The 20565-nt window shown below is 44.6% G+C and overlaps 1 protein-coding gene across 10 annotated transcripts; it reads right to left on the bottom strand.

Moving 5' to 3' along the window:
• Positions 1–372: 372 nt before the first annotated feature.
• On the bottom strand, positions 373–20313 carry LOC118406788 (vegetative cell wall protein gp1-like). 10 transcript variants are annotated; one of them, XM_035807118.1, is made up of 13 exons: positions 20008–20311; positions 10228–10296; positions 9238–9360; positions 7802–8353; positions 7025–7444; positions 6380–6502; positions 5704–5796; positions 5014–5094; positions 4385–4480; positions 3820–3900; positions 3124–3228; positions 2002–2091; positions 373–1427 (listed from the first exon to the last, which is right to left on the bottom strand). In XM_035807118.1, the coding sequence occupies exons 1-13, from the start codon at positions 20065–20067 to the stop codon at positions 1227–1229; spliced, it is 2094 nt and encodes a 697-aa protein (XP_035663011.1). In that variant the 5' UTR covers positions 20068–20311; the 3' UTR covers positions 373–1226. The 10 variants fall into 10 exon arrangements, with proteins under 10 accessions (XP_035663011.1, XP_035663012.1, XP_035663013.1 ...); XM_035807123.1 differs by lacking the exon at positions 2002–2091 and adding an exon at positions 2716–2771 and having other exon boundaries at positions 1290–1427; positions 20008–20313; XM_035807124.1 differs by lacking the exon at positions 2002–2091 and adding an exon at positions 2716–2771 and having other exon boundaries at positions 1290–1427; positions 3133–3228; positions 20008–20313.
• Positions 20314–20565: the final 252 nt, after the last annotated feature.

The raw sequence follows: 20565 nt of genomic DNA, 5'->3' as shown, positions 1-20565 counted from the left end.
CATATTTTTAAATATGTCAAAAGTGAAGCACCCTAACTCCTTGTTCCGATTACTGTCTAGATATCTGCGTAACAATGTCCAGATATGTTCCTGTATGTGTCTCAGGGACCTCACCTTTGACATATTACCCGCAATGCAATTCGCCTGTACATGCGAATCGAAAACCTACCTATAGCACAGCTGCCGTAGTCCTGATGATCCAGATATAGTCAATATTTCTTAACGGAAACATAACCTAAAGTAACGTTTTATTTTCATGACAAGCATAGTTCTGTCACTCTAATCTATTCTTACCACTATCAACCCAATCAATGATGATGCTTTCGTTGTACTACATGGATGTGTGACTGTACAAGGTAAGACAAGCGCAAAGTTGTTGAAAACCTAGCTTTTATTCACAGCAAATGAAATATCACAATCCCAGCTCTCCTCTGGTGATCATCTCAGTCCTGACACTTAAAAAAACTTATAATAACAAATGTATACGTAATAGAGTAAACTAAACTATTTTAACGAGTAAGAGTGCCTGTGCAATATTGACAATGTCTACTCTATGCACAAGTACTTATCACACTACCACAATACCACTATAGGAAACCTAACGATATATAAAACTGAAAGAAACGTTATATCAAACTGACTATACACATATCGCTGCAAGGCACCAAATGGATATTTTTTTAGCGCTATGCACCTGAGGAAATATAAATACTCGTATATCTTGCAACAGCGCCTATTAAATCTCCTATATATCAAGTACGACATTTGGTATTTGCCACCCCCGTATGTGCCTTTCTCATACGTTTTATAATTCTGGCAAGCTGGTGTTAAGGTCGATATCATGTAAAAGCTTGAATAGGCTATACTGATCTTATGAACTGAACTCTGTGTGTTCTCGGAAAACTATTCTGCGAAGCACAAGTTCATGTTTTCTAGAATGGTCTATGATTTAGTAGTAACACAGCACATTTCTACATACCAAGCAACACTACCCCCTCATTTAGATTCAAACAATGCTTTGCCATATCTATGTCACACTTGTAATCAAAGCTAATACAATCATCGTCAGAAAGTCATCTACATGTATTCAGCAAGAATGACGACGTGTTATGTAAAATACCTCAACGTTATATATAATTATGTTGAGTATAGGTACTAACGTTGAATACAACATCATCTTCTTCAAAAGGACATAACTACCCTAGCTGCATACGTGAAGTACGTAATTAATCTTCTTCCTTATCTATTTTCATCTGCTCGACTGTTTCCTCCTCGGTCTCTTCAGCTAGCTGCTTCTCTGGGAACTCCCCCTTCCCGGCCTTGTAGTATGTATAGTCACTTGCGCCGACGCAGTAGCCGTAGGAGCCTCCGGCTGGCCTCTCACAGCGATATCCGGACCCGCATTCGGCATCAGATGAACAGTAACTCTGCCAAAACATGGACATTTCATCATTATCATCTTTTACATAAAATTGGGTTGTAGAACTACATGATTAAACGCCAGTGGTTACATGCGTTAGTGCAAGTGCAGATTGCTTGTTAAAGAAGCATTCTATAGCACAAACGTGGACCTAAAGTCTACGCAGAGTTTGACAACTACAGTGTAGCATCGTCGCCTTGTGCATGTCGTCACAATGCCGCAGGAGGTGAAAATATTACGTCGTATTGTCGGGTAGGGCCTTACCCCTACCGCCAGGTTCCACGATCAAAGCCACGTGTGTGAGCAAGCCCTGCGTGTGCGTGCAGCTTAATCTCCAAGCAGGTCTTGCTGTGGCATAAGATAGTATCATAAGCTTGGGAAAGAGTTTAGCCGCCAGAGTAGCTGTGGTCAATGAAACTCCTCTGCCGGCTAAACTCCACCCCAAGCTTATGATACTATCTTGTGCCACAGCATGATCTGCTTGAAGATTACGTGCGGCTGAGGTCTGCCGGTAGTATGCCATTTAGATGCAAGCAGCAAAGCAAGCACTTGTGCCGTTAACGCCCTATCCGGAAACTCACCGACGAAGGTGCCGGCGCTGGTGACGACACACATTTACCCTGGCTACAGGACTGACCAGACCCGCACTGTGAACTATCTGTACATGTCGTCTGGATAGGAGTCAAACATGTCGTGTTATCAAGTTGGACGTTAGTCCGTCGGTCAAGGTCTTACCTCCTTTATTTTCAAGACAATTTTTCCAGCATTGGTTTAACGACGAGAAAAAATAATATAGCAACATCTGTGCATGATAAGTTCAAATTGAAAAGTAGATCAACAAAACTCCCCTCACTCCCAATACCTGTGGAAACGATTGTTGAAAACTCTAATTTTAGAAGTAAACCATCGACAATGACACGATTCTTCCTCATAATGAAGTTCTTGAAGTATTCTTTAATTTCACATGATCATCATCATGCAAAGAATTGAACCATAGTGTTACTGTAATTGAAGTATAAACGAAGAACATGGGGGGATACACGGTTAAGCGGCGTAGGGTTCAGCATGAAAGCCATGCCTTTGTCGGCCAGCAAAGTTGTCTGCTCGTCCGGATTGCTGACATAGCGAAAAGCCATCTAGTTTCATGTATCGATGCAAAAAAGGTAGCACTCCTAGGGAAAACGTATAATAGCAGTGGAAGACAGACGTCGGAAAGGTAGCGTTTATTTTGTTCCAGTAGTGGCGATGCTTTTACGAAAGTTAGAGTATTTTTCCGCTCAATTATGTCGACTTACCACACGCATGTATTCGGAAAGCAGGATCTCAGGCGCCTGAGAAGGCTAAGATTCTCCTGTGTGAAACATACATATAACAGATGACCAACTTTCCGATATGTTTCTGTTGCCTTACCCTGGGGGCCAGCCGGGATCAGGCAGCTAGCGAGTTTTGTTCGGGGGCCCAAGGCAGTCAACCCGCCGATCTCATATTAGCGCTCCGGGGAGTTTAAGCCCGAAGGCAGTTTCGCAGCGAATGGTGGCAAGGCCATACTTGTGGTACTGTTGAATGTAGAGAACAGCGAGGCTTCCCAATATAAGCGGGGGATACAAGGTCAAGCGATCTATGGTTCAGCTGAAAAGCCATGCCTTTGTCGGCCAGCGAAGTTGTCAGTTCGTCCATCGTTCTGGATCTGTACGGTAACTTACCGGGCCTACCGGGCCTACCGGTACCGGTCCCCCATGCGGTACGCACCTCCCCCCGATGCAGGTACTTCCGGCTGAGCACGGACGGTACGGTGTGCATTCAGATGGCTATGGGGGAGATGTCATCATCAGAGTATATATTGCATCATGAAAATACTTCCAAGTAGAACCAACTTTGTCAAGTCCAATAATGAGGAAGTGTTAAAAGGCTCAACATATGTGGTTCATATCCATAAAAGCAATTCATCAAGTCAATGTCGCAGCAAATAGCAGCAGTCATATAGCCTGATTCTTAGTCTGAGTGTACGAAGTTTCACCAATCAACGACATTGCCACTGAGGCTACTTGAAAACAAAGCAAGCAAAGAGACGAATCTTCTGTGTATCGATGTTGCTTTATGTTCGTTGCTACATTTCACCAACCGATTACTAGCACTGCCGGGTTGCTCTGATGGCCAATAAAGCCGAAGACTTGTAACAGTTGCAAGCAAGAATTGATACCAAACAACGTGTCAACGACTGTAAACTATCGACGACCAGGTAAGCTAATAGAACGTCAGGTGTACCTGTAAGGAAGTGGGACATAATCTATAGAATTTATCAGGCCGGTGCTGAGTTCAGCAAAGAAGCAATGTCTTTGGCAGAGCTAGAGAAGCCGTCAGCTTGCTTCGTGTTTTCACCCTTGCTGTTTCACACTTACCGGCACTAGAGGAACACAGTTCCCGCCTACACACATACCCCCGGGTGGGCACGGGTTATAGGATGAACACTGAGGCTGAGGCTACGGAGGAAACATTCCCATGTTAAACACTGTGCCATGGTTCTACCGAGCTTATATCGACGATAAGAAAGTATTCAGATGTTGTATGCGGATCATCTTACAGCTTCTTTACAAATGTCGGTGAGTACTGAGTAGATAACGGCTATTCGTGACTGTAATTATTATATTTATGTGTTTCGGAAAGAAAATGCTATAAAGCAGAATGGATAAAAACAGCATGTTTGCAGAAATGAGCTATATGTAATCTTTGTCCTATACAGCTTCACACCAACCAAAACCACGTTGACAACCAAAACTAACTCCAGGAACCCGTGAGAAAGAAGGTCATTTAACGGAGCTCTCGAATATGCAGAGGACAAGAAAAATACCGCACTAGAAGCAGAGGCAGCAAAGGTTGACGCCATTGGAGAGTGTTCAGCAGAGAAGCTGTGCTTTTCCAAGAGAATAAGCTCATCGTTGCCTGCCCTGTAGTGAAAGAACTCACCGGGCCTACCGGTACCGGCCCACCGTGCGGTACGCACCTCCCACCGATGCAGGTACTTCCGACTGAGCACGGACGGTACGGTGTGCATTCAGATGGCTATGAAGGAGATGTCATCATCAGAGTATAAATTACAGCATGGCAATACGTTCAATTAGAACCAAGTAAACACTTGAAGTCCAGTAATGAGGAAGTAACATCTGAGGCTACAAAGGTATTTCATCAAGTCAATATCGGATCGAACAGCCGGGAATTTCTTAACAATTGGAGTTTGAAGCTTCATCAATCAGCGACAGTGCCATGCCACTTACGCGACTTGAACACAAAGCAAGTAAATCATCATGGATGTTGCTTTATGTTCGTTGCTACATTTCAGCCACCGGTCACAAGCACTGCTGAGAAGCTTTGCTGACCAGTACAATGCTGACATGTAACGCTTGCGAGATATAAATGATGCCAAAAAACTATAACAGTTAACAATCTATTGACGACCAAGGAAAATGTGTACGTGAGGTATTTCAGCTAAGGAGTGGAGACAAGCTAGTGAAATTAAAAAGCAAACAAAAGCAATGTCTTTGATGGAGAAGCCGTCAGCTAGCTTCGTGTTTTCACCCTTGCTGTTTCACACTTACCGGCACTAGAGGAACACAGTTCCCGCCTACACACATACCCCCGGGTGGGCACGGGTTATAGGATGAACACTGAGGCTGAGGCTATGGAGGAAACATTCCAATGTTAAACACTGTGCCATGGTTCTGCCGAGGTTATATCGACGATAAGAAAGTAAGTATATGCGGATCATTTTACAACTTCTTTACAAATGTCGTCATGTACTGAGTAGATTTTTGTACTGAAACTAAGCATGGTACAGCTATTCTTCTAGATAGCAGGTAGAACTGACGGAACGTTCTTGCATGACTAGTCAAGTCGTGCGATTCCTTAACAGCAGCCAAGCACGAGTGAAGAAAAGAATAGGGAGCAGGTGCTTGATCATATTTTGATGTATTGCTGAAAGAAAAGGCTACAGGCAGCTGAGTGGACAAACAGCACTTTTGAAGAATCGAGAATCCCCGTCCGACATACCTACAAACTACTGAAGTAGGTTGAAGACCAATGACAATGTCAGGAACCCACATGCATGGCAAAGACGAATACAGTAGCCATTTAACAGAACTTTCGAAAGTACATAGGACTAGAAGAACACACTGCACTAGAAGCAGAGGCAGCAAAGGTTGATGTCATCGAACAGTGTTCAGCAGAGAAGCTGTGCTTCCCCAAGAGAATAAGCTCATCGTTGCCTGCCCTGTAGTGGAAGAACTCACCGGGCCTACCGGTACCGGTCCCCCGTGCGGTACACACCTCCCACCGATGCAGGTACTTCCGGGTGCACATGGGTTAGCGGGTGAGCACCAAGGCTACGAATGAGAGGTGGTAAGTTTTGATTTTGTCCCGAACATTGGTGGCAATGCTTAGAGTAACGATGATGATGTATCAGGTTACTGGTTCATCCCAGATGATGATGACAATCGCAATATAACTGATCCACCCATTCATTCTGTAAGTAAAAAGTAAGTCAAAATGCATCTAACCGTGACTTCAACAATGAACAGAACTTGCCGTACATTGTTTTGTACCAAGCATGTTGCATGTTCTTTGACAATGACCTATATGTAAAATGCTGCGATTGCTGTGTCCAAGCAGTAGTTGGAGAAAAAATCCCGTAAAGTGCATCTCCACTAGAAAACCAAAAGGCGTGTGACGTGATAAGTTCAACGTCAGAATATTGCGTTCTCTGACGTCATCACATTGCGTTGGAAAAGACCACAAGACGTGTGACGTCAAGTGTTCGTCCGTAGGTCAAGCGTCTGCAGCGGGGGGTCATGCTTGGGGTACATGCATGATGACTATCCTATGTTACAGCCAGCAGCTTCGAAAGAGTAAAACGTCTTTCTTTTCTGTTTATAGGCATTCATAGGACCTTTATACCAGCGGACCTACCAGCAGCGAGCTAGGGTAAGAAGCTGGAGAAGAGATTGGTACTGTAACAGGAGCCAGCATGGGGTAACAAGCTCCTCCGGCGCAGTACATTTCTGATGAGCAATCAGAATCGCTGTAACATTGCTGAAAACAAGATGAACAGATTCCGTCATAGTGATGATTTAGTCAAGATTTAGTCATCCTGAGAGAACTGAGAAATGAAACTTCTACCTTGTGCTAGATAATGCAAGAAAACATTTCCCCAATGGAAATACAGTAGAAGCCCTTTAATTGCACAACCCATTTCCCAGCGTATTTCGTGCAATTATCTGGATGGTGCAACAATGCGAAATTATCCAGCTAGACAGCACCGGTTGGGATTTTGGCATTCCATGAAATTAACAGAAGTGTGCTTTAATCCGTTGTGTAATTAACTGGCTTCTACTGTACCTTGAAGGATATATGACTAACTACAGTAGAAGCCAGTTAATTGCACAGCGAATTACCGCACAGTTCTGTTAACTGCACAGAATCCCCAAATCCCAAACCAGGGGGGTCTGGCTAGATAATTTCACATTATTGCATCATGCGGATAATTGCACGAAATACGCTGGCAGATGGGGTGTGCAATTAAGCGGCTTCTACTAGCATACAAAGGGTACGTACCGAAGGTGCCGGCGCAGGAACTGGTGATGGGTACGGGTACGGTGCTGGGGCGGGCACTGGTGCTGGGACCGGGGACGGGTAGGGGTAGGGGTAAGGTGACGGGACCGGCGAAGGGACTGGAGATGGATACGGGTAGGGGTACGGTGCCGGTGCTGGGACAGGAGACGGTACCGGGGACGGGTACGGGTAGGGATACGGTGCAGGGACCGGGGAAGGTACCGGGGAAGGATACGGGTAGGGGTACGGTGCTGGGGCTGGTACAGGCTGCGGTGCAGGGGCCGGATAAGGGTATGGATTCTGACTTCTTCCCGTCCCGCAGAAGCCGTACGTGAGCGGTGTGCTCTCTAGATGGTATGCGGTGATACAAGATGTGCCGGACGAACACTCCGCGCTGGTCTTACAGTACACCGTGTTCCCTACCTGAAGAGGGATTGAAAAAAACATAATAAGATGTCAGCAACGTTGAATGTCACTGGTTTTGACAACATCGTTGATTTTGCCCTTAGTTTTAACGTTGACAAGTAAGATCCACTATTAGTTTGGTATTCTTCCTGTGGCCCTATACATGTAGGTCTAAAATGCATTTGTGCTGGCAAAAGACACCCAGATGTCTCAGAAAGGCCTAACACTGTAGACTTTCCTCTTGTGCGTGTTTCACCTTCTTCTGGTAGAATAACCCACTACTCACAGCACGTGATCTTATAAAACTATGATCATCCTTTTTCGGCCACTGCTACCACTATGGCGATCTGTTATACAACTACTTAGTATACTTACCGAAGTACTAGGTGATGGCACTGGATACGGATACGACACCGGTGACACCACTGGTGATGGCGACGGATACGGATACGGCACTGGCGACGGGGAAGGATACGGATACGACACTGGTGACGGCACTGGTGACGGATACGACACTGGCGACGGGGAAGGATACGGATACGGGGACGGATACGACACCGGCGAGGGCGACGGGGAAGGATATGGATACGGGGATGGATACGAGACCGGCGAGGGCACTGGTGACGGTGAAGGGTATGGATACGGGGACGGATACGACACCGGGGAGGGCACCGGGGACGGATACGACACCGGCGAGGACACTGGTGACGGATACGGATACGGCACTGGTGAGGACACTGGCGACGGGGAAGGGTATGGATATGGGGACGGATATGACACGGGTGAGGGTACTGGCGACGGCGATGGGGATGGGTACGGATACGGGTAAGGCGATGGGTACGGGGACGGGTAAGGCGATGGGTACGGGGACGGATAAGATGACGGGTACGACACCGAGGATGGAACAGGACCCGGTGGCGATGTCTTCTGTAATGGGAAAAACGTATTGTTATAGGCCACATTGCCATCATCATCATCACCATTGCACTGTGCTGAACTTCATTATATATCTATCCTTAACATCGCTATTTATTTTCATCGCCGTGAAAGATACTATAGACGGTAAGCTATTTCCAGCCATGGTGTATCTAAACACAGCAGTTCAGGTCATTACAGCACAACATCTCTACAACCACACCACAGTAACCTCCCACTTGCTTTTATGGTGTGATTGTTTTATCTATTTTGGTGTTCCGCTTGGAATTCCAAACATTCCTATAGACCAGCATTCCCGTGGACACATTCCTGTACAATTTCTAGAACTTTTGCAGACTGAACACAATACTATTCCATTTGGCTCGCCCCTGAGACGTCGCCAAAAACAGACGTCAATGATCTGGTTATAAACAATTAATCTATGTAACACAAACTCTGCTGTCCGGTACTGTAACTGGCCCCTCCCCGCAGACGCTTTTAGGAGACCGGCGGATGTCGGGCGGGCTGCTATAAGCGAGATTTAATCAGGCTAATAAACAATAAAGTGAATTCTATTACGTACAACGTCACTGCTCATCTTTGTTTTCGCCAGGCCTTTTTCAGCATATGCTGCGATTTGGGTCCCTATGCTGTGTTTCAACTAGTAGTTTTGTAACAAAGGTAAAATATAAATTGCTATTTTTCCCTATATTTGGCCCTCAAAATGCAGGTAACAGTGTTTCATGGAGTTAAAATTAAAACATTTTTAGGAGGATTCCCCCCAGACCCCTGAAAATGCTCATAATATATTGTGTACCACGTGGCTCTGCGGTACCGGATACCCCTATGCTGTGAAAAATCAGGCCTGGTGAGAACTCTGGGAATCTATTACGTACAACTTCACTGCTCATCTGTACGCAGTGCCCGGCGCTGTCCCCTTGTGGAGAGCTGGTGTCACAGGTCGCCTCCACCCCCATGTCCAGGTACTTGCAGTCCCTGTCTTTGTCGCACGGCATCGTCTGACGTCACCAGGAAGAGAGGAGAGGAGAGAGGCGTTAAGGCCCCCTCTCACTTGACGCGCGGCACGCTTGCGGCATTGCTGCGTTCGTTCACTGCGTCACTGTTTTGTTATTTTCTTCGATTTTTTATGATTCAGATATTGCGCAATACGTAAAAGTATAACATAAAAGACGACAAAATATACAACAAGTAAGAAAATTCGTTCTTTATCTCTGAAATTCGTTGAGCATCTTCCGAACGCAGCAATGCCGCAAGCGTGCCGCACGTCAAGTGAGAGGGGGCCTTAAGAATTATGCGTTAAGGTGGTATCTCACTGCACTTGGGGCACCAACACGGGTGTTCGTAGATGACTCAACGAATTTCAGAGATAACGAACGAATTTTCTTACGTTTTTTGTATTTTTTTGTCTTTTCAGTCATAGTTTGCGTATTACGCAATATTTGAATTATACAAAAATCGTCAAAAATAACACAATAATGCCGCACTGAACGAACCCCACAGTGCCGCATCGGTGCCCCAATTACCACCATTCGAATTAGGCACATTCCAAACCGGGGCCCGGCCGGGCAGCTTTCAGGAACGGAAAGTACGACATAAAAGACACCAAACTACACAAGATGTAAAAAGAATAGTCGAGGGCATTAATTGTTTGTTTTTTTTCATGGACGGAGGCAATTGCAAAATAGTTCTTGACTTGCGCCAAACATGCAACATCGTATGCCCAATTATATATTGAAAAATGGCTTCCCAACACTTGAGACCATCTTTAACAAATCTCAGCAAGCACTAGTATCAGACTTTCTCCTTGATCAGACAAGCAGAAAGATAACACATCGCCTGATAACCAGACGAGTGTTCCTGATTACCTGACATGACCCCCGCAGACAGAACTGGTCCTTGGAACACGTCGTGCTGCTGCTACATGTGGGCATGGCCTGGAAAACAAACATGGAAAATGTCAGACGATCAAAGTTACCGCGAATGCCATTCTTTTGTATGAACCACAAGAAAAAGCATTTCTCCTCTATCTACTTGGTAAGATACAAATGAGATATATCTATTTTTAAATTTGATTATATAGAGAGCCTTAAAAAGATGTGCTATTTCCGATCTAAAAAGAACATATATTTCTGGAAGGCTAATTGACATTTTTGTTCCATTTTGCTTCATTTATATCTGGGAAGAGTTTGAGACATCAAAAGCACTGGAGGCGGTACAGAGACCATGGATTAGAGATAGCTCTGACGCTAACTTGACCTACATCTAGCCTGGACGCAAGACTGTTTCCAGGGTCTACACAGGTCAGATCCTAGGCTGTAAGCCAACATGCTTCCAAGGAAATTTACCACATTAAGTTCTGAGTTTGACTCTATTGATAGACCCTTGATAAAGAATTAGAAGGCGGGGTGAGGGGTAACATGTTCTTGGGGCACGTTGGCCCTAGAGCCTTAGGGCTGACCTGTTAGAAACAATCTGACATCCTGTCTTAATTAACTTCCTTCTTACAAAAGTTACGATACGAAGTCTTTTGAAAGTTTTATGTCTTTGTAATTGTAAATTGTCACAAAGCTTAAAACGGCCAGCCCCCATTGCCTCTTCAAATCATACTATTCACAAAGAACGCATACTTTAGTACTTCATAAACCAGCCATGCAACCAACTGACCTACTGACCAACTTTACTCCTACTTCTGTAGAAACTTATTACGCGCATTTATTAGTACTACAATCTGTTTTCAGTCTGTGTTTCTGTGTCCAACAACCTCATTACTCCACAGGAGCCACTGTGAACGATTTGTTTGTGTACACGTCCTATCAGTATATAGGGTACCCACTCCGTGGATTTCGGACTTCTGGAACGAATTTCCGTTCTGTGGTGTGGCCCAAATGAAAAACGAGAAGACCCGAAGTTTTACAGAGGGATTGAGAGTGACACGCGTCTAATTAAAACATTCCTGTGAGCGAGCGAATAGTCGATGGTAGGATGAAAACGGCTGAATATAGCAGATAGTAGATCCTTTCGGCCACGTAGGGTGGTTTTCCAGTTTAGCCGGTCTTCTAATTGATAAACAGATGTTCCCGGCTTGAGCATATAAATCCAGTGGTTTTAAATACAAGGAAATGATGCACTTTTTTTACTCTAAGCAGGATGGAATAATGTGCCGTTGCAAAGGGGCATGAAACGAAGTTGTCGAGGACCTGGGAATGTAGAATAGACTTCAGTTTTGCGAACCACAGAAAAAAATAGGAATAACAATAATGAACACCGCCTTTCCAGAAGTCTGTGAAGTAGGCTAGGAGAAAGTCGCCCATCCTTTATCTTTGATCTGGAGCTAGCTGAAGAATGTAAGGAACGCTTGGCTCGGTGAGAGTGGGACAATAACTCTTACCAAATGGTCGGGCTTATCAGATCAATCATATTTGCGCAGAAAAAAAAAGAAAAACGTTGTCATGATCAATTAGGAAGAGTCGGCATCTTCTGTGGCCTTCTCTGCATCCATAATATTTCCACTTTGAATCCTCTAATAAGCATATATGTACATTGTTAAGAAAAAGGTTGGAAGATATATATATCCAGACATTTTCTCATAGACTATCTATAGATAATGGTAAGTTAACATTCTTTAAGAAACTAAAGAAGGGATACTCAATGGAAACTTATTTAACGTCACTAGATAATTTCGAAGTCAGATCGGCAATGTGCAAACTTAGAATTAGCGCTCACCCCCTTGAAATTGAGAGAGGGCGGTACAAAAAGCTACCTGTGGGCGAAAGAACCTGTAACCATTGTATTGCAAAACCGTTGGAAGACGAAATACATTTTTTCTCTAACTGCCTCTCCAATGACCAGGAAAGAAAGGAGTTATTTGAAGAGGTTTGCAAAACACACAAAAATTTCGAAACGCTTACAGACGAAAACAAAACTATAAAGCTGTTGACGTCACATAACCCACTCATCATAGAAAATGTGGGGTACTTCGTCTTCCACTGCTTCCAGAAAAGAAATCAAACCCCAAATGCGTAGATTGTAGCTCTCAGCAGTCAATATCATTGTTAGAATAGTCACTTGTTTACACTTGTCACCATTGTTATCTATACCAAATTACTTTATGTATGTTTACTATATCTTCTGTATGCTTCATGTTGCAATTAGCCCTCGGGCAAGAACTTGCAAATAAACTTCACTATTTAATATTAATTAGATTGCCTTAAATTAGCAAAGGGATAATGTATTATTTTCCGTGTCAGGCAGGCGGCCTGCCCGCCCTAACCTGGGAGCGTCAGCTCCCCCCCCCCCCCCCCCACGATGCCCCACGCGGGGCTATTTGGGGGTTACCACAATGTAGATGTAGATGTATTCATACAAACCAAACAGTAGATGAACGTGTGGAAATTCCAGAATGACATCCGAACGAAATACATATTCCTTGGTGGCCTACTTAAATAAGATAACAGGCACCCTCCTTTGAACTTTCCTTTTCTTGTACTTTCTGTACTAACTGTCATTTCCACGAAGTTACTTTTATATTATCCTGGATACAAGACCTCAGCCCGATCTCAAAAATATCCATCGTGTGGTCGATAGATATATTTGAGATTGGGCTGGGGTCTGGTATCCAGGCTACTTTCATATACATTTCAGTCGTACAGTATGACGTCTAGCGGGGATAGTGCTGTTCCGTATATAAGAAAAATGCCACACTGAAGATAACGTTATGCGGTCTGACAAGTGCATGTGATGTTCGTCCTTAAGCCTGCGTCATCAGTCACGAATTCAAGGTCAAAAGGGTCGGTTCAAGGTCAATGACGTTGATATCGTGTCGTCTTTCAGACAATACGAAGCAGGTGTCAAGGTCTGAACCTTTCCGGAAACCTGTTGACTTACTTGGGGGGAGGGGGGCAAAGTTCCGTAGTTTTAGAACCTGTTACGCTTGATCTCTTAACCTAGTCTCCCTCCTGGATGCCAGACTGTTTCCAGGGCCTCGTTTTTTAAAGTGTGAATGGTGTCATGGTCCAGCCGAGTCGGCTCTAAGGCCAACATACTCTCGTGGAAAGTTTTCCTATTCCAGGGTCTAACCAGAGGAAGGAGGTCCGTGCGGTACGTATTTTGGTACTACAGCTGAGGAGCTGGTCTGTGTCGAGCCTGAATTCTCACAACAGTCAGGCAACAAGGATCTAGACGATCCTAGACTACACTTCCTCGGCAGTTTTATCCCAGCCTAGGCCCACCCCTGTGATTTTGTCTGCCTGAATTCAATTAACAGCCCAAGGGGGCCTTCCAGGGGAAGGGGGGTGCTGGGTTCTCTCCAAGCAGAGGTTAGGCTCCGGCTGTTCTTTTAAACATTTTTTAGTCGTTTTTATCGGGCTTTCTATTTTGCATTGTATCTTGTATTGGCTGGCGGACTTCAAGAAACAATACAAAATAGAAAGCCCGATAAAAACGACTAAGAAACGTAAAAAAAAGACAGCCGGGGCCTAACCTCTGCTTGGAGAGTAGGTCCTGGGCAAATTTTCCTTGGCAATATGTTGAGTTTGGTACCGAGGATCTAGATCTTTTTCACGCGCGGATCCAGGGGGAGGCGCGCCAGGCGCGCGCCTCCCCCTTCAGCTGGCAAAAAAAAAAATGAGCAAGATAAACCCAGGCTACTAGGGGTCTTCGGAAGTTATGCCAAGAATATTGACAACGTTATAAAACTAACTCGCTTATTTGAGAGGAGATTTTCTGGTAATTATTTAGAGAAACTTGCAGTTTGCAATTAATATTGGGTCTTTCGAGTCACGTAAACTTACGGTAAAGGCCCGGGGCGCGGCCGCATCAATTTCTCCCCATGAAACTGGTGGGTCGCTGTATTAAAGCCAAAATCGGCGCTCGAAGATATAGAAAGAGCGTGAAAATTTTGTAAGATCTCCAGAAAATCAGCGGAATTTAATTATTTTTGATAAACTGGTGATTTCTATCGTCCGTCATCAGAGAGACGCAACCGATCGACCCCGCCTTAGGAAAATTGGCGTCGTGCGCCGACACCCCTCTCCCCACTCCAGTTCTGATCAGTCGCCGCAATGACCGTGCTGACGTTTTTGTTGTCATTTTCCCCCGATTAATCGTCATCAATTGCCACCGCAGAAGCAAAAAGAGTCCGAGATATATGCAATTTCAAATGCGTAACACACTTTCAAAATCGTCTCCGGCAAGCCGCTCAGATCCCACGAGATTTCTATGCGATTTTATAGGAGCGTGAGCCGCTTCGCGGTGAAGGGCAAATCGTCAGCCAGGTACAAATAATTTGCGATATTGTTTGTATAGCGTGGCGTCATCCATGAATATTAACAAGGAGGAACTAGCCTTCGTTTATAGGTTTGTTAGGTTTGCCCTCAGTGGTAGTTGCTAAAAATAGTAAAAAAAAAATGTCCCTAACGTGAACTAGACAGCCACAGACATGACAAAAAGTTAGTGTTAGTTTGCTTCTCAAATTTGCTCAGAGATGGCTCTAAAATGCACCAGAGAGCCTCTATTTCTTAAAAATTTTCTGGGGGAGGCCCCCCATACCCCCCCAACGAGAGGGGGAACCCCCCTCTCGTGCTCTCCCCCCGCGCAGCTTGCGCTGCGCGGCCGCGGCCTTCGGCCGCGTCATGGTGCGCGCCCCCCCTTAGCAAATTTCTGGATCCGCCAGTGATTGTGTAGAACCTGGACTCCATCTTGAATTCCAGGTTACAAAACCACTTAATTCACATACTTCTCCCTTGTTGCCTGTTGTCTCCTGCAAATTTGCCGTCTGAAACGGCATGCAGCGAAGTAGACTCTAGACTAGGTAATGCATTAAAGGTCATTGACATTGCGCAGAAATGACCTTGTTAAAGAGAAGGTCAAGTTGAGTGAAATGACATTGTTAACCCGGGGGAAGGTCAAGTTTGCGGAATTGCTGAAATAGAAATCACCTGTGGTAACGCGGTGGGTGAACTTTTAATTTCTGGAAGGTATTAAACTTTCGGTGTTTGGTACTAACAAGGGCAGTGGTGACTTTCGACTTAGAAATGATAGAAAGTGATAGAGGTATCCTGATTAAGTCGCGGTATACTAGTAGTGCCCCGCCCAACTTATCGCCCAGTTATAGCAGTGTTTGCGTTACACAAAATAAGAATAATTTATTGTTTATAAATATTGAACACGTGCCGTGTTATTACAATACAAGAGTTACAGTAGTTTATGAATTAAAGAGGCTCCGCGACAAAGTGCACAGAACTTCTGTCAGAAGAAATATTTCAATTTCTTTTCCATTTCATTCGCACACAATGGTCTTGGTTTATGGTAAGGCGACCCATGACGGGTGCCGTCGTTTCCAGATATCAGAAATGATCTACAATGAAGTTGGCATCTTTTAAAGTTTATATTTTGATCCAATTCAGATTTAGTAGGTCAAGGTCAAATATGCCCTCTGAGAAATTCCAAGTGTTTCTGAGAATAGGAGTGATGTGGAGATTAGGTTCTCGGCTCACACAGCAGCAAAGTACGCAGGTGGAATCGCACTGCACTTGGGGCACCGGAGCGGCACTGCGGGGTTCGTTCACTGCGGCACTGCTGTGTTATTTTCAACGATTTGTCATCATTCAGATATTGCGTAATACGTAAAAGTATGACGTGGAAGACAACAAAATACGAAAAACGTACGAAAATTCTTTCTTTATCTTTGGAATTCATTGAGCAAACTTTCGAACCCCGCAGTGCCGCACTGGTGCCCCAAGTGCAGTGAGATACCAACCTTAGGTTCTTGACTGACACAGCAGCAAAGTGTGCGTTTTGGGCGGCAGACACAAAAAGTAAGTATCTGCCAAAAAAAGTAAGTGTCCCTCTCTCCCCCACCCCCGAAAAAGTAAGTGTCTGCCCCAAAATAAGTAAGTGTCTAGTACTGTCTACCCAAAAATTGTTGGTGGCGGCCGCGGTACTCTCCTCCATATGCAACTGGTTTGGTGAACCAATTTGGTGGGCCAATTTGTAAGATCCGTCTAATGTACCTTCTAATGGCTAAAACTACTCTGGATGACTTCCAGGATTCAGGAGAACCGGAAAGACCTGGACTTTTGCATCAGTTTAAACTCAGACAGAGTGAAAGTACCGAAGGTATTCTCAGTGACCCAAAAGATTAGATATCAACTATGGCAGCAACTTTCAGCTAGCCACTTCCCAGGCTTTTAAAACTCTATTCCGACACTACTTACAAACTAGATGTTAGCAGTTTGTCAGACCATATTTTGTAGGCATCCCGCCTTCTCGTTTTAAAATCAGACTCTCTGAATTAGGACCAACATGCATGCCGCCGGCGGGAGGCCGTCAGAGATCACCGCTGTAGAGATTCCTCGGGACTGGGTCTAGTGAGCCTGGAAACCACGGGCAGGCTTCGTCACATTTCCAAACAGGGGCCCGACCGGGCTGTTTGTGGAAAAGAAAACTAGAAATGTATACGTACACAAATAATGCCCCCGACTATTCTCTTTACGTCCTGTATAGTTTGGTGTCTTTTGAAGACGTTTATATCATACTTTTCGTTCCCAAAAGCTGCCCGGCCGGGCCCCGGAAATGGGCCGTAGGCCTAAGGTTAAGGTTCCTCAAAGGGGCCCGGCCGGGCAGCTTTTGGGAACGATAAATATTTTTAAAAAGACAACAAAAACACAAAACAGGCCAAAAACGATTCAACGGCATGCCTTGTGCATATTTATTGGCATAAAATCTAATTTTTCGTTTCCATAAACAGCCCGGCCGGGCCCCGCGTAGGAAATGTGACGTAGGCCATACTGGGGTTGTTTTCCGGCACAAGTACATACATAAGCACCTTTAGACATTTTTTACTGACAATGACAGCCTATCTTTCCAGCCGGAAAACAGAAACAGAAAACAGACTACTCTACACAATTATCACAAACACTGTCCGATCTACATCTTGATGCCCCCCCCCCCCCTCATTTGAGTAAGCACATTTTTGCTTCCCCGCAGATTTGAAGCATCTCATCAGTAAAGTGGACCCTGTCATCTTCCGCAACTTCCAGCTGCGCTCATCAAGACCACTCGCGGTTTCTGCAAGTCGACAAAACATTAACGAACAACAGCCTCACTAGCCTGGGTGTCAGACTACTTCCAGAGCCTACGTGTAGAGCAGCGCGTTGGCGCCAAGAAAATTTTACACAGACCTCCGTGAGATAGACCCTGAGAGACGCTAGCTGTAGCCTGGATACCATACCCCAACCTCAAATATCTTTCGTGCGATAGATACTCGAGATCGGGCGATACTTGAGATCGGGCTGGGGTTTGGTAACCAGGCTACTTTCATATACATTTCAGTCGTACAGTATGACGTCTAGCGGGGAAAGTGCTGTTCCGTGTTTCTAGCTGGTATATAGACTCGGGTTAGGGTGTTGACTCTACCAGACTCCGGCCTGGCTGAGTAGTATATAAATAGGGAACTTTGAACAAGTTAGGAATAAAAGCCTAGTAGAAGTTAAGTCACTACAAAAAACTGATTGAGATGCCATGGCAAATTATTTGTCCCTATTTGGCCAAACTCTTGATTTAATTCTTCTCTTTTGTGATCCAGCTGACACGTCTGCTTGGAGACTAGTTCTGGAAGCGGGACATGTTTCTACCCAAGACGAAGGAAGCCTGGATGCCAGACTGTTTCTAGGGCGTACGCAAGCCAACTCCTCGGCTCTAAAGCCAACATGCCATTAGGGAAATTCTACAACAACCCCCTCAGTTTAGATATTCTTGATATCGGGGGTCTGGCATACAGGCTACAGCTTAATAGTCTTTACCAGACTGACGCTGGCTATCATAGAGAGAATAATTTGCCAGGCATGCCAGGGGAGTTTTGCTGACAAGAACCTTGGCACAGACTGACTTCCCTGGCCGATTTCCCGATATTTTTGCCGAATTCTACGATCCCTGCACCCCCGTAGGGAGGCCTGGTTGAGGCTAACAGCATCGCTTCACCCGGTGTTGCAAACATGTTCCAGACAATAAGGGACTAGACCACGTAATCTTGATATATTGGATAAGATCCAAGCGCAAAGCAGTTCTGGTCTGTTGCCCGTTAAAATATGACATTACAATGACCTAGAACTATATCAAGGATGAACTTATCTAGGTGGAAAAAGGGCTTGGGCACATCACAAAATAGGGCGAGGTCCAAAAACAAGGTCGTTGATTAGATAGGTGAGAATGAAAAACGGAGCCGATTCAGAAAGTGGTACAGTATCTCACTGCACTGTACGGCAACGGTACGGCACTGCGGAGTTCGAAAAGATAACGAAATTCAGAGATAAGTAACGAATTTCCTTATGTTTTGTGAATTTTAATGTCTTCTAAGTCATACTTTTTACGTTTTACGCAATATCTGAATTATAAAAAAAAAAAATCGGCGAAAATAACACAACAGAATGAATGAATGAATGAATGAATTTATTGCTCAACAATCGCACAGGGTACAATGTATGGCAATTAATAACAACTAATAGCTATACAGACAGTAGTACTAAGAGGCTACATACAAAACAACAACAAAACATTATTGTGAACAAACCCTACAGTGTTCCACCCGTGCCCCAAGTGCAGTGAGAAGGAAGAACCTTCGGAAGAACATAGATCTATCCCTATCTTTTCCCACGACCCTTGAGTGAGGGGAAGAAGTTATCACAGTTCCTCAAATTTACTGTCCAATTATGTCGGAAGTATGTGGGAGAAAGCGGTCCGAGTAATGTTTGTTTTGCCAGCTCAATTGACAATGTTTTTAGACCGTTAGGTTTCTAAGGTTTAACCGATCTGTTGTTAATTTGCAGTTTATTGAAAGGTGTTTTAGGAGATAGGACTTCACAAACTAGGAATTGAGACGGCAGTCACATACTTGTTGCTCTGAGTATAGCCGCGGCATCGTCCTTGTTATATAGTTCACAGATCACTTGATCTGTCGGTTCTGTACTACAACAACAATGTCTGGTTGGAAGCGGACGTTAACTAATCAAGATGGTAGCTCTAATGAACTACAGACTCTGTAACTCCAGCCATGCTGACAGGGGACAAAACAACAATTCTCAGGGAGGAGGAAAGCGGCCCGAGGAAAGCACCATAGTGAAATGAAATTAGATATATCACAAGCCGGTGAAAAAAAAGTACTAAAATTGCGAAGGAACTAGAAAAAATTCTGAGGATCTACTGTCAAATTTTCGTTTGCATTTTTCTTATTTCCTATCAAAAGACAACCCGCAACCAATAACCGAGCTTATAACATTTGTAGTCTGTACATGGCTTCTTTTCGAGTGGTTTTCCAGTCAAAACCATTATTCAATTCATTTCTACAACGATTTTTTTTTGGGTGGAAAGCAGAGAACTCTCACTGACTGTCTGATCCAAAGCAAGATCTCCCACGGTGCAGATAAAAACCGGAAAAATGACCAAATGCCAAGCAGTGGTAAAATCTCCTATTTCTTGGCAAACGTTACGGTTTTGGGCGGGAAATCCTTTTAGTCCTTGTTGCCCTTAATCTTGTCGACTTACAAAGAGACATGTGGCGAAGACAAAACATCGCAAATTGATAGAACCACACGAAACCACCATGTCCACTGGACAGAAGATAATTTTCAACAAAAGTTTTCAAACCTTACCTGAGTTGCAGAAATCACCGCCAAGGCGACCAAAATCGTCAGAACTGTTCGGGCAGCCATCTTGGTCTCCTTCCCAGGATGAATTCCCTCCGAACGAATCTTCCTGCAAGTTTGTCGTTTTCGCGGAAAGTTCGAGCGACAGCCGTCTTCTGTGGCCGAAGGTCCGAGAAAGTGTGGTCCGGGTCTTCGGCGGGACTAGGATCCGAAAGCGCTGGGGTTTCTCTGTGAACTGTCTCCTAAATCCCCATGGGACGTTCAAGATCACACGGCGACCAATACCGGGGCTCGGAACGCTAATTCGAACCAGTGGTTTCCCCGGCGCCCCTCAATGGTTCATTAACGAATTCGGCTTCTTCAGATTCCTAAATTGACGAGGATGGGGTGCCCATTTTGCCAGATATCTTCCCCTCGAGTGGTAACAAAACAAATCATTACAGCAAGACAAGTGTGGAAAAAAGTCAATCATTTTCAGTTGACACGGCATTTTTCATTTTCCGACAGCTGAAAACTTTAACTTTATAGAGTATAGTATAGTATAGTGACTTTCAAAGAGTATAG

The sequence above is a fragment of the Branchiostoma floridae genome, chromosome 19 (assembly GCF_000003815.2).
Source record: "Branchiostoma floridae strain S238N-H82 chromosome 19, Bfl_VNyyK, whole genome shotgun sequence".
Taxonomy (NCBI): Eukaryota; Metazoa; Chordata; class Leptocardii; order Amphioxiformes; family Branchiostomatidae; genus Branchiostoma; species Branchiostoma floridae.
Note: the sequence above shows the minus strand (reverse complement) of the source record. Positions and strands in the feature narration are given on the sequence as shown.